Source organism: Ornithodoros turicata, chromosome 4 (assembly GCF_037126465.1).
Source record: "Ornithodoros turicata isolate Travis chromosome 4, ASM3712646v1, whole genome shotgun sequence".
NCBI lineage: Eukaryota > Metazoa > Arthropoda > Arachnida > Ixodida > Argasidae > Ornithodoros > Ornithodoros turicata.
Genome location: NC_088204.1, coordinates 65,209,483 through 65,227,423, shown reverse-complemented (window position 1 = coordinate 65,227,423; position 17,941 = coordinate 65,209,483). Strand labels below are relative to the sequence as shown.

Here is a 17,941-nt window from a genome sequence, read left to right as displayed (position 1 = left end):
CAAGTTTTATTACCAGTGATCCCTTCTTCCATGAACCTTTCTTGTCCCATGATGCCCATCGATATCAGCCCCCACGGAATTTTTAAGATCATTGAGTCACTCAAGCTGTCCTCAAGTTCTGGTCCTGACTCAATTAACTCTAAAGTACTATACAACACGAAAGTGATTTCAAGCGAACTGCTATGTTGCATATTTAGACAGTCACTTCAAGAATCCGTGTTGCCGCGGGACTGGAAGACAGCGATTGTCGTCCCCATTCTCAAATCCGGTAACAGTCAGTACGTTAATAACTACCGCCCCATTTCTCTAACTTGTATCGCATGCAAAATTCTTGAACACATAATCTTCTCAAACTTAGTCAAATTCCTTGAGGAAAAAGTGTTTTTCTACCCGCTGCAGCATGGTTTCCGTAAATACTATTCTTGTGAAACTCAACTAGCTTGTTTCGTTCATGACATATTTTTAAACGCTGACAACAACCATCAGACCGACGCCGTCTTCTTAGATTTCCGCAAAGCCTTTGATATGGTGCCTCACCCGAAGCTTATGTACAAAATCTCTCTCCTGAATCTCGACCCGCTTGTCGTCCGTTGGCTAACTCAATTTCTTTATAAGCGCTCGTTCGCAGTCTCATGTAATAACCGCATATCTCCATCTGTCCCTGTCCTTTCGGGAGTTCCTCAGGGTTCAGTTCTTGGTCCCCTCCTATTCCTCATATATATTAATGACCTTCCTTCAGGCATATCTTCCACTATCAGACTATTCGCCGATGATTGCGTTGTATACAGGCAGATCAACTCTCCTACTGACCAACAATCCTTACAAACCGACCTTGCCCTAATTCAGTGCTGGTGTGATGAGTGGCAAATGCCCCTGAATATATCTAAGTGCTGCATCGTGACATTTTCTCGCCGACGTGTTTCTTATCTCCCTCCCTTCTGCTACACAATTAGCGATTTAGTATTAACCAGAGCAGATTCCTACAAATATCTTGGCGTTCATCTCTCTTCCAACTTAACTTGGAATGAACACATTAATCACATCGTGGCCAATGCTTCTCGCTCCTTGGGCTTTGTCAGACGCACCCTAAGATCGGCACCTGTCCATCTCAAGCTTCTAACTTTCACCACTCTGGTACGAAGCAAGCTTGAATACGCATCCGCAATATGGGACCCTCCTCAAAACTATCTCTGTGATGCAATCGAAGCCATTCAAAATCGAGCTGCCCGCTTCATTGTCAACGATTACTCTTTCACTACCTCTGTTTCCGCGTTAAAACTAAGTCTCAACCTCGAGCCGCTCGAACATCGTCGTCGCTTCGCCAAGTTAACCCTCTACCATAGATTTTTTTTCACCTTGCCTGCTCGACAATCACCCATCACACGCTCGAGTGTCATTTTTCCTCGCTTTGATCACACTAACAAGGTTACTCGGTTCCTCTGTATTACTAACGCGTTCTCCAAATCGTTTTTTTGCACAACTACCATTGAGTGGAACAACCTCCCATCATCAATCGCTACCATTGACGACCATACAGTTTTCCGTAGCTCCCTCTCTCACTTTCTTCATCTTCAATACTAGTGTTCGTTCTGTTGTATTGCTGAGTTTATCGCTTTGTATACTTACTTGTATTGTTCTTATCCTGTTATTCCAAGATGTTGTTGTTATTTTGTTTCCTTATTTCTGTTTTCTGTTTATTTCTGTTATTACTGTTTTCATTCTCAATGTTCCATGATGTGTTCCAATATAATGTTCCCACCCCCCATGTAATGTCCTCCGGACCCTTGGGGTTTTTAGAAATAAATAAATAAATAAAATACAGATGGCATAGAGCGGCCGTCCCTCTTCTGCTCAAGACCGAAGATATAAGCATTGAATCTTCCTGATTGCTCTGCTGGTATCACTAGAACATGTGTCCCATTTACGCTCATCAGGCCTAAATTCCGACAAACGTCGACGACACTTTATTCATAAGTCGAATTTCAATAACGAGCATACACACAAGTTTTCGGGTGCTTGTTTTTTCTTCGAAGGCTTGCGTGACCTCACTTCCGGGTATATGTCCTCTCAAACCTACAACAGGCAAGGAACAACATACTATCAAGTAAGAAATATTATCAAATTATGGCTGACGTGAGATCCACCTTTGTACGACCATGTTGCCTTATACAAGTTCGAAATATTGCACGTCTAGACATCCCATATCTAATATCCTTGTTACATGGGCAGTTTTCAATCATAATTGGAACCAATGCAGTGGCGTCGCTACAGCGCATGGTGGGAGCTCTTTGCGTCAACCCTATTAATAATTAACAGTAATTAATAATTAGGGACTTTACGTCGCGAGGCAACTGTAACCGCCGCTATTAACGGATCTCTTTCCGTCCCAAGCGATACACGATAAATAACAGTATTACACCACACACAAAAAGAAAAAGAAAAGAAAGGAAAAACATCTTGCCATGGGCTCCTCACTCTGTTTCAGGCGTCACCGTACCGCAGAGAAAGGGAGGAAGCAGCGGCAGGAGGAGGAGGAGGATGGGGAGGGGAGAAGGGAGGATGCGGCTTGTCACCCCTTCCGTCGTCTCACCCAGTGCGGACCGCAACCCCCCGAAAACGCCTTCTAACGCCGCTGAACCAACGGCCATTTTGAACATCTAGCGCCATCAAGCGAGCCACACATGAGCCCCTCAGTTAGCACTTACTCCAGTGCTCTTTAGGAGGCCATTTGTTTCAATTGGCGTTCAAAACTGCGCATGCGACAAGAGTATTAGATATGGAATGCCTATAAATAGGGAGAAAGGGAGGACTTTTTCGGCTTTCCCCGCTCCGGCTATCCCCCCCCCCCCCCGAACTGACCTTCGACCAATTCGGGTTAAACCCGATTTCTCCCCGAATTCCAGTCGCTACGAAATCCTCAAGTGACTAAAAACGAACTAAACTGAGGACGAACAAAGGTCGCCACGTGTAACACATGTAAGAACGGGACACTTCCGTTCCGAGCAATACACCCATGTGTGTCAGCACCTTCGGAGATTAGCGCTAGTAGGGCACAAGAAAAAAAAGTAGAAGAAGACTTAACGGACAAGAGGAGAAACAAAACACCCGATAACACCCCAACGCACAATTATCGTACGATTTCTCCCAGAGCTGCAGATTTACGAATAGCGCCCGATTTTTACCCCCGAATCTGAGGAAGGCATTTAACCCGAAAGAGTCACTCCCTCCCTATAAACGAGGAGTTTCTGGCAATTAACCATCCGCATCCAGTAGAAAATGTATGCACGTGGACTCAAAGTTTGCTCGAGGATTTCCTGACGCGTCTGGCAGTACTCACCTTCGACTCAATGGTGGTGGTGGTGTACGTCGCAGTAGTCTGCGAGATCGTGCAATTCTTGGATTTCACTCTCCTGCAAAAGTCATGTGCAGTGAAGCCTCTTTTACGGATGATGATGATGATGATGACTGCAGTTTTTATGGCACGCGAGCAACTAAGGCTTTAGTGCGTCAAAACAGTGATATGTGTGGCAAGGTAAAGCTATAACTGCTCAGTTAAAACCAAATTATCTCTTTTACGGGAAGCACTCGGAAGCAAAATCTTGTAGAAGGTTCGTCTCGATATTCCATATGTACCGTGTGTTACTTTCGGAACGTGATGATTTCTAATCCATTCTCGCTCAGTTTTGAATGAACGCTAAAGTGCAGAAATGTCTCCACTCGGAATAGAGGATGCCGCCACGTTGAGAGGTATACTAAAGGAACGGGAGTCATCCTTCGCATCGTGCATGACTTAAAGGGGCACTAAACAGCTCCAGGAATATTCTCCAGTTATTATGCTCTATGAAAGAACGTGGCTCACGATATCCAATTATGAAATTCATTTACTTCTAGCGAGCGCCTTTACTACGAAACAATGCCATTCAAAGAGCATAATCCGCGTGAGTCTCTCCTTCCTACTCCGAGAGCACCTACGTCACACGTCTCGCACGTGTAGCAAAGCTGCATTCCAGTAACTGGAGGTGGGGGAGACTTCAGACTCCTAGCCAATGACGGGCCTCGTTGACACAAACAGCAGCGTGCGGGGAGAACCGGTTGTGAGAACACCGCTGTGACCTCGCGGAGCAATACAGCGCTGAAAACATAGTGCGCACATGAAATGGAATATTGTGGGCTTTTGGTACCTTTTGATCTGGCTACCTTGGGTTTGACAAGTGTAAATATGTTTAGAATTGACCTCACTACCCGATATTAAAACAAAATCACTGTATAGGCGCCCCGCATTTTGAATGGTTGATGGTGCGCGACGTCAAAATGACGTGTGGCTATTGTCGCAAGGGCATCGCAGGGCGGGGCATGAGCGCGAAAGAGTGCAGTGAATATTCGGTTGGTTTGGCGCCATTATTTACTTTTTTGCGACAAAAAGTTTTGGTAAACGTCACTGTAGGAAACGAATCACACTGCATTACAAAAAAGTGCACCTTGCATACCTGTTTATTGCCCCTTTAAAGTAGCACAGAAGTCATTTTTAACACCCAGTTTTCTTCCTATAAAACTGTTAAGTAGGCCAGTAAGATGCACCATGCGAAGTAATTTACACCACAGAGTCATAATTATCGCAGGAATTGAATTTAAAATACGCCGCAAAAAGCTACCGTGCGCAACGGTGGTGAAGAGCAGTACCAGCCTGTGATCTGCCTGGAACCTCGCGCTGACGCTATAAGGAGAACGCTCGCTGGTTGGCCTAGAGAAATGTCTGCTACTCCGCTGTCGTCTGCTACTCGGCTGTTCGGGGTTCTGATAAAGCCTTTCTACTTGCTCGGTATTGCTTCGGCCGCTCCTTCTATCCCCAATTCTCCGGGAGAACTGGCAAGACAGGTTTGCGGCGGCAAAGGGACAAGGTGCTGACCCCCACTGACCGGCGAACCAGAACGAGTCCCTTATACCGTCATCGGTGACGTGGCATCATACCTCCTCATCCTCGTTACTGCTGGAGTGGCGAGTTAAGGGTTATCGCGCGGAGCTATGTTTATGTGAGTTTTTTTCTGGGAAACAAATTGCACACATCAAAACCTTTCGCGCTATTCGGTATAATGACACACATACTTTCATCAGATGTCTTAATCTGAATTTTTTTTTGATGGCCCTCTGTACGCGAGACGCGATTTGCGCTTTCCTTTTTCTGTCCTTCTCGAGAGGCCACATCTCATGGAATCCACACACGATTTCCCTCAATGATTGGACATCCACATCACCTCTTGAGAAAGAGGGAGTGTTATTTGCGATTTCCTTTTCTCTCCTTCTCGAGAGGCCACATCTTATGGCATCTACACACGATTTCCCTCAGTGATTGAACGCCCTCTCCACATCGTCTCTCAACAAACACGGAAAGCGTGATTTGCGATTTCCTTTTCTCTCCTTCTCAAGGGGTCACGTCCTATTGGATCGGCACAAGATTTCCCACAATGATTGGACACCTTCTCCGCATCACCTCTTGAGAAATACTGTTGCTAAAGAAGTTCTCCAAGCCACACAAGAGAAAATTAAAAGCAATCGGATAACAAAAGATGGAAGCTTGGTTGTGTCTGTTTCCGCGCTACCTACAGCTGAGGCAATGCTCAAACTTACGAGCCTGGCAAATATCGCTGTAACCACACGTGTTGCGGAATCCTATGCTAGAAACATACGAAAAATCACGGGCCTTCGAACCCCTTACACGGATGATCAGCTATTGGAGTTTCTTCGTCCCATTGGAGCAATGGAAGCTCGCCGTCAGAAGGTGTACAAGCAACGAGACAATGGAGAAATGCACGTGAAAAACTCTTCAAATGTGATAATTACTTTCAAGTCTGACATCAAAATACCAGACACCATTACCCTGGGATTTGACACGTACACTCTTACAAATGAACTTCACCACATAGCACGCTCCTAGCCAACCATCATCCCGAATGACAACGTTCTCGCCCCTGATTTGTTGAAAACGGGAGGAGGAGGAGCCTATTTTGTGCCGTGCATAATTGGCACAAAATAGGCTCCTCCTCCCGTTTTCAACAAATCTAGAGCTAGAACCTTGTCATTCGGGGTGATGGTTGGCTAGGAGCGTGCTATGTGGTGAAGTTCATTTTTAAGAGCGTACAGGCTTCAGGAGTACTTTTCGCCCATCCTGTGCTTCAAATGCAGGCGGTTTGGACATCTTGCAAAGAACTGCAGAGGTATCACACGCTGTAAAATCTGTGCTGGGTCACATAACCACCGTGGATGCATATCGAAACGTGAAAGAAAGTGTGCGAACTGTCAGGGCCCACATGCAACTACGTGGGGGGGCTGCCCCCGTCGCAAAGCAGCCATCGCGGCTGGTTAAAGCCGACACGTACGGAGAAAAACAAGCAAGACAACAAATCGGCAGAGCTGCACAGAGTAATGTTCGACAAGCAGCCAAGATTCCCCCAACGGACAGCAGAAAGCTCTCCTCCGCTGCCTCAACGACCATCAAAGGCTGAACGACCTCGAAAGACCAGGGCTCCAGCAAAAGCAAAAGCACCCACCTCAAGCGTGTGGAGCACGGAGCAACCCAGTACTTCTAAACAAGCAGCTCCACCAGTACCGCCGAGACGGCACACCACTGGCGAATTGACATCACAGCCTACGGACACAGAAGGCTCTCTTGTATTGCAGGTCATTCCTTTCCTCCTGGCTGCATTAAAAGCAGTTATCGCCGCGCTACCAAACGCGAAGCAGCTTCCCGAAGTACAGAAGGTTCTAGCCTTTGAACCTAAACTCCTAGACGTCCTCAGCTGCAGCCAACATGGATAAGGAATGCAATGGAATTGTAACGGGCTTCAGGCTCTTATAAGTGACGTTCGCAACTTTATTCATCGTTATCCCATTCCCGTGTTTCCTTTGGTAGAGGCTGGAGTCCCTACATCCTTTACAATTGCAAACTACATAAACTAAATGTGTCTGGGCCAGAATCCAGGTTCGAAAAGGGGAAGATACGCTCCACGTGATCATCGAATGCCCCGCCTTCAAACAGCACCGAGAAAGACTGGAAGCTGTCCTAAGGAAGCTCGACTCGCGCCCCTTCAGTTTTTGTAAGCTGCTAGGTAAATGGTCCTGCTCAAAATTGCAAAAGAAAGCGGAGAAAGCCCTCTTCGTTTTTCTTAAAGAAAGCGGCATCGCAGACCGCTTCTAAACCTGGACTCAAAAACATGAGACCCAAAGCAAAAGTGTCACGTGTCATTCACTCAAGGGTGACACATGCTAACGACTTTTCTGTGGATATCACCTAAACAACCTACAAGAAATGGAGCTGCAGGCGACATATGAAGTCACCACATAGCTCCAGCAAACATTCAGTTAAAAGAAGAAGAAGAGAAAGAGGGAGAGCGTGATTTGCGATTTCCTTTTCTTTCCTTCTCTAGAGGCCACGTCTCATGGCATCCACAGACGATTTCCCTTAATAATTGGGCGCCCTCTCCACATCGCCTCTCGAGAAAGAGGGAAAACGTGATGTGCGCTTTCCCCTTTTCTGTCCTTCTCGAGAGGCCACGTCTCACAGCACCCACACACGATTTCCCTAGATGATTGGGCACCTTCTCCATATCGCCTCTAGAGAAAGAGAAAGAGGGAGAGTATGATTTGCGCTTTCCCTTTTCTCTCATTCCCGAGAGTCCACGTCCGATTGTCCTTTCTCTGCACACGATTTCACTCAATGATTGGACGCCTTTCCTTCTCGAGAGGCCACGTCCCATTGGCCTCTGTAAACAATATCCCGCAATGGCAATACTAGGGATGTAAAGTTTCCGGATCATTTGAGCCTCGAAAAAAAAACAAAAAAAAAAACAGCGTTTCTTCGTGTCTTTTTTTTTCTCAAAGATTTTGAACAAATGAAAATAACGAAGATACTGTTAGTACAGCCTGTAACTTGTTTAGTGACATGTAAAAACAGGGTGTTACCCAGTAAAAGTCTACCCGTGCCAGCGGGCAGTGCTCCTACAATTACTGAATGTAAGTGGAACACTGTGTCGTTTACAAAGCTCTGAAGACCCCTGAAGGACATTTAATCCTTTTACGTTTCAATGGGATTGAGCATCGCAGTGTAAAATTTATGATGCAACGCATACAAATCCCGTGATCAGAACAAGCAAGATGGCGGTGGAGCGAAGCGCAGTTGAAAAAAGTGGTCCCCAGAAATGAGTCCAACTAGAGTAACGTCCGACAGCGGACAAACTATTTTTCAAAAGTGCCACGAACAATGCGGTCAAAGCGATGACTGACGATGGCGATATTTCGCCGCTGCTCATCGAAGTACTTTGTAGGCTGAATGTAAGACCAAAACTCCGTCCCCTTACACTGTGCGGGCGCACGAAAAACGCCATTTGGATTTTTAAAGTTGTTTTTCAACCTTTGAGCGGTTGCAAGAACAACAACAACAACAACAAAAAAGTGTTCTTGTGTGAATATCTCCGTTTTTTCTTTCCTTTTTTTCTTTTCTGTCTTTACATCCCTATAGATAGGGCACTCACTCCGCATCGTCTCTTGAGAAGGAGACAAGAAGTAAAGGGGTGACTTCCGCTTTCCTTCTCGGATATCTAACGGACGACACAATGGATTATGTAATCCCCTTCCTTTTGTATTTATGTCAGAGTAACGGTATCTTTTATTCCGCAAAGAGGAGAAGCCTCTGCACTTCAATGCCTCTCTAATTCGTATTTTGCGTCAATATATTTTTTTTTTTTTTTTTTTTTACATATCGGCAACTCTAGAATACTCAGTTACTGGAGTAACGGGAAGTACGAGGACTTACAGTGAAGAACCTCTTCAGAGCTGTCTCCTGTCGTACCAAGAAGAAAATGCAATTAGGGTTTCCGAGTCACATATCAAGAAAATAAGGTAAGTTAATTTTCAGAGACTATATTCACTTCAATTCAGTAGACGAGTTCGTAAAATCCCAGAGTGCTTAGCGCCGCTTTGAACTGTGGGAGTTTACTAACACGAAAGAAACGGGTGGCCTCCAAGCTGTTCCGATTTCTTCCCTACTGGTCCATTGTTCACGACGTGTCAAGGTCAGCGAAAGCGAAATGTGAAGGATTATTCTTCGTTCCCCCGCTCAGCAATCACCCAGGATGCAATGCGTGCACAAAGAGCACTGAACTCGTCTATTCCTTACAAACAAACAAACTACATACACGAGTCAATGTCGAAGTTAATGTTGTTTGTCACTTACGAAGTCGGGTGCAGCGCACAGCTTACGGACGCTGCAGAGGTCACTGTCGCACTGGAGTTGACTGTTCACGCGGTCCAACTTCGTCTCGAGCTGTAGTTTAACAAATAGTTCAGCACAAGACAAAAATTATAGGTTTTCAATAGCAATTTGAGAACGCAATGTACTATGGGTACATCCCACATATGCTATATACTCTTTGCCTGATAGTGTTTGACGGTTAAAGGCGTCGAGAAGACAGTCTGAGCCGCATGTGTTGAAAGCATTCATTATAACAAGTATAGTGTAGACCATACACTGTTAGAAGAAAAGGTATAGAAGTGGTATAACGAATATATAAGCTAGGGCTAAACTATCATATTTTTACCTCCATCGCCAAGTCTATACCCAGCTTAAACCATGTGGAAGGGATAAGTCGCCGAGGCCGTACCTTCCACGGCAGTTGAGGGTATAATGAGGTATTTTTCTCTTACGTTTATACCTTCGGTATATTGTATACCTTTAGCTATGACACTGTGGTACCACATAAATTTGTGGTGGGGAGAGTGTCACCTCAGCTAAGCAATACTTTAATTCAGGAACACAGTCAGTAATACAGCTGCATCCTAATTAATAGGGGAGTGAATAATAGCAGCGTGCTATTTGTCCCTGAAATGACCAAATCTACGCGTCCTCACTCATATAGTTGCTCCCCGGGCGAAGGCGGCCTCACGTTTTGCGAAGCCACGAGGTCGCCATGTATTATACCAGTTTCTGTTCTCCACCAAGTCCTACCACGTTGCTTTGTGTAGCGAGTAATCTGCACGAGCCCTCCTCTCCGTTTTGCAGCTGCACTTCGTGAATATGAGTTTGTGGTTACGTTTGTGTGCGTGCGTGCGTGCGTGTCCAATCATTTTCTTCCTCTCTTTCCTTCTCGCCGTAGGTGTCGTTAATAAAACACTTGTCACTCAATATCATTTTGTTCCGTTACGAGCTGGATTAGGAACGTGCCACTCTGACACAGCGGTGAAATCAGCCTTTTTACACCCCGGGTTTGAAAGTATACCTTCTGGGGGATATATGTTTATACCCCGAGGAGCAAATTATAGCCTCAGGGAGGTATAAAGTTACTATACTTCGAAGGAAGTATAATACTTATAAATCAAAAGGTACGCGCCCTGGGACTAGCCGTTCGTACCCCAAAGGGTATGAATGAACGCACTATATATATTTTCCAATAACATTGCAATATAGCAGACTTCGACGTGCACCGTGGAATTCTCCTTGGGAAGAGCATCAAGTTACCATGAAAACACACACGCCTCGCATATTTCTAATGAAGAGGCGGCGGGTAACGCTACTTGGAGTAAACATAGCCTACACGTGACATAGTCACATCATGAGTCCGCCAGTCACGGCTGAGTTTTGCCAATCACGGCTTTGCTAAAGCGTAAGACTAGGAGGTGAACTGGGTTCGAATCCTTGCGCAGCTGTGCTGTCTGGATGTTTTCTCTGGGGGTTTCCTCGGACGCTTCAATAGAAATATCGGCACGGTTCCCTTTGAAGTCGGCCAGGAACGCACGGTCTCCACACCCGGCGATAGTGACGACCTTGCTCGATCGCCTTAGCGTGGCCGACTACGGCGATCAGTTCTACCGTTACCGCCACCAAGCGTATAAGAACAATCGCATTTCGCACAAGTGAGGAAACTGCATATGTCCCTGTCGTTTTCAGCACCAGTATACACATTCCAATTAAATTCCGTTTTATTTGCAATATAGCGGGCGACCCAATAATTTACTCACTTCTTCTGAGGCATCTTCTCGTATACACGCCAGCTCATCCTTGAGTTCCTGGTCGCTTTTTTCTGAAATCGACAGAGAATTGCTCGAATTACACATCATCCTCCATAATTTAGACGGTGGCCGAGTGCGGCTTTGGGAAGGGTGGCTCGCATTGCATTGTAAATAGTGCGGATGTAAACCTGTTCTATGTCAGTGTGATGTGATATCGAAATGTGCTAATAAGACCACTAGGGAAATCACAGAAGCCGAAATAATTGCAACGCTCGGTACATCATGCGTCAGCACCCCATCAGTGTCGTTATCAGATAAAGAACTTGCTTTTCTGATATCACCCGAACCCAGGGGTCGGGAACCCCTACAGTTCCAAGGGCCATATTCCCCCCCCCCCCCTCGTCGACTTTTTTCCGGGGGCCACAGATGAGATTCGACCCCATTCGAAAATAAGACTAAATTATCCTTCCGAAATTATTAATCGCTGTTGAATGACAAGCTGACCATTCTACAAGTGCAGCTAATACTGTAAGCTTGCTTGTTGCGCTCACAAAGTTATGGATTAGAGAATACGACAAACACCTTTTGTTAATTTTAAGCGCAGGAAAGGCAACACAGAGAGCGCACTTTTGCTTTAGGAATTCGCCCACCCAAACACCGGGATTTTCGTCGTGCGCTCGGTCTCCGCCAGGCCGCAACTGTAGCGCAGCTGGGCCGCGGGTTCCAGACCCCTGCCCTAACCATAGCCTCCTATATACTACATGCCTGCCCTATGATCCCGTAACACACAGGCGCCGGTCGTCCACAATAGTGGCGCTAGTTTCCTAGGTCGGTGGTAGCTACCTCGATGCGATATCACCAGTATTGGTCATGACACCGTCTTCTTACATACAGACTTCAGTGACAACCGGTGGCGTCTGACACGCGGAGAAATGACATGACATCCAAAAGAGACTGTACCAACGCTAACTGGCACGGCGTCTTTCGGTAGCCACTGGCTTATCGAGCAATGATAGAGCCTGCACAGCATGCGCTCATCCAGGACGCTTATCTCCGCAAAGAACTGTAGTGCAACATATGCACCAAGCGCACGGCAGCGTACACTTACGGGGTAGGCAAAGGTTGTCACTGCTCTGACTGTCCATATATCCGACCTAGGAAACTGGCGGCCCCCGTACGGTTGCCTGAATGACCGCATTTGCCTCATTGGGCAGGTATGTAGTATATAGGAGGCTATGCCCTAGCCCTGTACAAGATGTATAACCGAATTGTGGTTTCCGAAATAAACCTGTTTGAAGTTAGCGCCCGTCCGGTTTGTGTCTGTCAGTCTGTGTCTTCTCGTCTGCGCTTCCCTGCCTCGTTATGCTATACTAACAAGCCTAAAGGTTAGCTCCTTCGCTACTACCACCAGAGCCGGAACCGGAACCGAAAACCGCAACTAACCATTATTAATTAACTAACCATTAATTATTAATTAACTTACCATTAACGAACCGGAACCGGAACGGAACCATATTTACTAGCGCCATCTTGCTGCTGAACCGGAACCGAACCGATCGAAAAACTTTCAGTTACCGGTTCGGGTTCGTATGTGCCACCTGTTATCTATCCGATTGTCTGGTGGCCACATCCGTTTTATGTGACAATATACTCGACTCGTGGAAGGGGACCGTGAGACACAGAACAAGATGGACGGACGACAAATTATCAGCGAACTCTCTGAGAAATTGTCGTCCGTCTTTCTTGTTCCGTGTCTCTCAGTCCCCTACCATGAGTCTCTACCAGCTTTCCTGCTCCTTCTCCCTTCTTTCCATAATACTCGAGATCTGGCGGTCCATTCGGTAGCGCGGAACATACGATGCCAAGGACGAAGGAAGTTGTCCTCTCGCCGCCACTTATAGAATAAACATGTTTGGTTATTCTTACCTTCTAAGGTTTGCAGCAGCAGTGCATTGTAACAACATCAACAATAAAAACGTAGCCAAAGAACCACTATGTTCAGTACACTTACCGTTGTACACAGCTCATGTTTCGAAATGAAGTGTCGCTGACAACGTACATGCAGAAGGAGTGGGTGTTTATTTAAAAACCGCAATAAATACTCGCGGAAAGAAAACACGCGACTTAACTTCCCGTATCCGGTTATGCGCCACGTACATTCTCGGAAACCACACAGTCAATGCACGGGCTACATTCTCCGGAGATAAATGTCTGAGCGTCCCCATTTCGAGAGCAAACGGGAGCCTATAGGGATGACACAGGCCAAGATCCTTCTGCACGTTGCAACTGCCATGGCAACGGCGACAACTGGAAACTGCTGCTTTGCTCTTCGCTCACCAATGGGCGACATGGGCGTCTAACCCGCAGGCTGATGTCATACGTGACGTTGCACGAGAATGAATGGCAGGTTTCGTCGTCTGCTGCTATACAGCACGTTTCGACAAATTCCTCGAAGACGACTTCGTTATTCTGAATGAAACTCTCACTGTTGTATGTGTACAGTACTCACGAAGATAGTTTTGAAATCGCCCCGGCTGTACGTACCGTAATTTCGCGCGTATAAGCCGCAGGACGCGTTTTTAGGAACGTTTGAAATTTTTCTGGCGGATAAGCCGCACTGGCAGATAAGCCGCGGGCAATACGCGACGACAGATTTGTGCGACAAATGAGACCATAAAGAAGGCCATAAGCCCTGTGATCCATACTCCGAGTCGGCATAGTGTACAACAAAGGAGGTCAGCTCTAGAGTTTTACAAATATCGGATTGTGCCCTTGTTGGGCGTTTTTTATGGATTGATGGGTCAATGGTCTTCCAGTAGACGTGAATCACTGTCACCACTTTCGTTAAAGCTGCTTGGGGGAATGCACCTGGAAGGTCAACTTACTCGAATGTGGACCCGTCCCTGTTCGTGCACCGGGGTTCGGCGGGGTAGTGCTAGTCCAGAGACACTGTCATCCTTTTCGTTAAAACCGACGTATGGTGAAGATGCCAGGAAAAAATAGTCATCAGATAACCCCCACCGGTGGATAAGCCGCGGAGCGTCCGTGAGAGAAAAAAATCGCGCATAAGCCGCGGCTAATACGTCTGAAATTACGGTACCTTAAAAGACGCTATCCGCGACGAATCCGAAATTCTAAAGTTAATGTAATATCCATTTGGAGATACCTTCCAAGAAGAAAACACGAAAAAAAAAAGTTGGCAAAATTCGTTTCTCCATAAAACATCAAAAACATCGAATTCGAGACCAACTGTGGCCTATCGGTTTAAAACGGACCTCCCCAGCTTCGCCTCTGCAGGGGACGTCATTGGCATTGCCGGTGGGATTCCCCATCGCTCAGCTGACGGTGTCGCCACGCTGGTTGCAATCCTACACTATCGAAAGCATGAACGGAGATGCTTCTATAGGGACAGTTCGACAGCAGATTGTGAGTCGGAAGGCCGCATTTTGTGACGGACAGCCTGCCTTCGTAACCGACTCTAGTAACGTCGGTTCGCACACTGTTGACAGAGTTGAGTCGGGAGCGCGCAGCCGGCTGTAAAATCCGATTAAATTCATTTTCTAATGTTTGCGACTTTTTCTAAACTTAATATTCCGGTTACATGTATTTCATGCACCCACTATTTCGATCGCACTATCAGTTCAACTGCGCTTTTTAAGCTTTATTTCCAACGCGAACGCCCAACCCAACGCCGACGATCGCAGGCGCACGGGATGGCGGGGAAGAGCTCTTCAGCACTCACCACGCGAAGCGTACCACGTGGCTCGCTTGTTGCTATGGTGATGGGCGGGGTCAACTCAAATTGCGAATCTGCGACGTGCTGTGAACACGTCCCTGACCATTCAACGACCTCCCATGTGGCGCGGGCGAAGGCGGATCAAAAGCAAACTTCAATGGCGAGGAACGTGCCCCTGAGCAGATGAAGAGGAAACAGCGGAAGGAGTAAGAGGCAGGGGCACTAGCAATAATCCTGGTCCTGCTTCAGGGGAGCTGTGCCGACATGCGTTTAAAAAGTTTGTCGTAAATCCCCGAAGAAATTTGGAACAGCACTGTTGGTGGTTGAAGCGCATTACCCCCCATTATATTTAGCACCACTTCTGAGCCTCACACACGCACCCAAGAAGCGCTGTCTATGGACAGTCTGCTGTCTGCACAATGTTCAGAGCAAAATCTAGACGCAGAATATACATACTGTGCACCTACGTCTTAGGGAAGGCAAAGGAACCGGGGGAAATTCGATACAAGCGTTTGTTCGGTATATCCGAAAGCGTCACAGGCGCAGTGATAGCCGCTCGACAAGTGCGCGCTGAAACACAGTGGGAGCTTTAAAAAGGCTTCGAACAGGTTAACAACTCCTGGTGGGGAACACCTTGGCGATATTTTCATTTAGTACATGGAAAACAAAGAGCGAGAGAGAGGAAAAACTTTAACGAGCACGAGCCTCTGCTAGCTCGTCCTTCGCAGAATACCTCGAATTATCGTGCTCGAAACACATGCAAACCGGTCGGGACAGCGTGAGATTACGAATAAGCGGATTTCCGAGAGAAATATTTCAGGAGAGAGAATTTCATTATAACGAAAGTCTACTGTATATGTACTCCTCAGTTTACCTTTGGCACTGCTGCAGAAATGATTCTAATTGAAAAACGAAAGTAAAAAACTCAAAATAAAAGGAGTATGACAATGCCCCAATAATTACTCTCGGTGAGCAAATGTTTTATTAGTGCTTCTTCCTTCATCATTCTTTGGAGTTTCACTTTTCGTTCTCGTTTGAATTGTAAAACACATTACCCTAGTTGTGTAAGTTAACCGGTAAAGGGTCCCTCCCGTCCGACGCGTCCCCTTCGGGAAAGGCTGCCCCCAGGGGATTTCTCAACATCCCCCACACCATTAAAACACTTTAAATACCTACCAAAAAAGCCAGAATACCTCCAAAATAAGCAACCTTCCAAACACTGCTCGAATCCCAAGTCTCCACGTCTAACGCCCGACCACGCTATAGAGTGATGTTGGAGAACAGACCTGGCCAGCAAATCTTGTTTCCACAGAAACCAAAGTTCAAAGTAATACTAATACCATAGATTGAGAAGTTACCCGTCAAAAAGAACTCGTTACAAGTTAAGTTACTATGTGAAAAATGTAACTAAGTTAATAACGAAGTTCTTCAGCCTGAAACGTAACTCGCAGTTACTGAGTTACCTAAAGAAGAGAACGAGTTACTTCCAAGTTACTTCAGACACAAAATAGCATTACGCAGGTGCAGCGCGCATGAGCAGTTGAGTTAGACCTTGAGTTGCCTGCGGATGAGTGCAACACGCTTAGATCGTTGTCGCTTATGTCCAACAATAGACCTCTGCCTGTTTGTAAACAAATGACGTCATAGTGTTCGACAGCGCCACAAATTTGGTAGAATTGAACTACGCTCGAAGCTAGAGGTGAACAAGGTCCCGCCCGAAAGCCACGGTCTTGAGGGGACTACGATATGTTCCCTTAAAGGGACGCGACCCTTGGTCCTGCTCTTCCTTCAATGAGAGGCAGAGAACAAGTGCCCATTCGTGGAACCCAGCCTTCTCCTCCCGATTTGTTTCGGTTTCAGTCTGTCTACCAACGTCATGGTGACGTTTCTCTGGTAGAGGTCTATTCGAACGCTTTGCATCTTACTCCCTGTGGGTGCACAATGGTTCAGCTTCATTTCAATGGCAGCGGTTCTTACTTCCTGAATAAAAGACTGTCATTGATTGAATATCACGTTTCATGGCAAAAAATGCCATCAAGGAACCGGAGAGAAAGCAAGAAAATATGTGGATGTGAGTAGAAAGCGAGGAAAAATTAACTAGGCACTTAACTTAAGTTACTTAGGCAAAGTTACCTGAAAAAGGAACGAGTTCCTCTGAAGGTTATCATGGCGCAAAAGTACCGAGTTAAGTTACAGGTTACCAAACAAAAGTAACTTAGTTACAGTAACGAGTTACCTCGAACTGTGACTAATACTCACTGCACAACTCCAGATGGTGAGCCGACGCCAGCAGAACAACCGCGGCCAGAACAGCAACGCCAAAGAGACCCTTCATGGTTGAGCAGTAGGTGTCTTTTACTCTCTCGCAGACACTGCGTGCTCTCTAGTAAACTTGTGCCAGCTTATATATCGACTACCTTCTGCGCCGTCGCTGCTGATTGAGCAGACGAGGGGCTAACTCTTTGTTCCGACCTTGAAGATCTCAACACGTTATAGGACGTCTACATTGCACATCCAGGAAAGGAGAAAGACTTATGGATGTATGAATATTACACCGGCAAGATGAACGGGAAAAGTACGTGAGCTCTTGCTGAAGAGCAATTACGTTCATTTTTGCGCGAGGACAGGTTGTTGCGCAACGTCTCCGATAAGTATACATCACAGTTTTAAATGCTACGACTAGAGCACGGACTTTCATGCAAATGCATGTCCCCCCCGACATGGTTCCGCATCTGGACGATGATGGTGATGGTGATGTGATAAAAAAAATGGGGATGTGAGTTTCGACGAAGTCGAACTGGCTACCCCAGTACACTTACACACAGAAAGCACAAACAGATGATGAGATGAAAGCACGAAAAAGCACGTTTGATCGTGATGGTTATGGGAAAATGTATTATGGCAGTTGATGTCATGAGGCAGGAACACGTAGAAGGGTCAAATACATACAAAGCATAAAATGCCTAAGAAATTAATGACGAAAGAAGTCACCCTGGACCGGTAATCCAGAAGATGTAGGTTCGGGTCTTCTATAGCTTGCTAACATTTTCAGTGACTTCCTACCTCCGTCATTTGGAAGAGTCTTGGTGCATAGTTGCATGCATGTTTCAGGAGTTTTTAACGCTCTAGTTCGCTTTGTCCTTACCTGATTCTCTCACATAAATATTCTGAGACAAAGATCTCCTCTCCTTCTCCTCAGATGGTGCA

General features: G+C 46.3%; 1 protein-coding gene across 1 annotated transcript; it reads right to left on the bottom strand.

Moving 5' to 3' along the window:
- Positions 1 to 1,941: 1,941 nt before the first annotated feature.
- LOC135391697 (antimicrobial peptide microplusin-like) lies at positions 1,942 to 17,134 on the bottom strand. The gene is made up of 6 exons (XM_064622051.1): positions 16,994 to 17,134; positions 11,008 to 11,069; positions 9,227 to 9,316; positions 8,807 to 8,833; positions 3,338 to 3,410; positions 1,942 to 2,073 (listed from the first exon to the last, which is right to left on the bottom strand). Exons 1-5 carry the CDS (start codon positions 17,067 to 17,069, stop codon positions 3,345 to 3,347), a joined length of 321 nt encoding a protein of 106 aa, XP_064478121.1. The 5' UTR covers positions 17,070 to 17,134; the 3' UTR covers positions 1,942 to 2,073; positions 3,338 to 3,344.
- Positions 17,135 to 17,941: the final 807 nt, after the last annotated feature.

Excerpts from the sequence above, each read along its gene's own strand:
- LOC135391697 (XM_064622051.1), bottom strand. The coding sequence starts at position 17,069 with ATGAAGGGTCTCTTTGGCGTTGCTGTTCTGGCCGCGGTTGTTCTGCTG. Across the intron at positions 9,317-11,007 it reads GAGAAGATGCCTCAGAAGAA|CTCGAGACGAAGTTGGACCG; the intron begins GTGAGTAAATTA and ends GTTAAACTACAG. Across the intron at positions 8,834-9,226 it reads TGTGCGCTGCACCCGACTTC|GAGACAGCTCTGAAGAGGTT; the intron begins GTAAGTGACAAA and ends TTGGTACGACAG.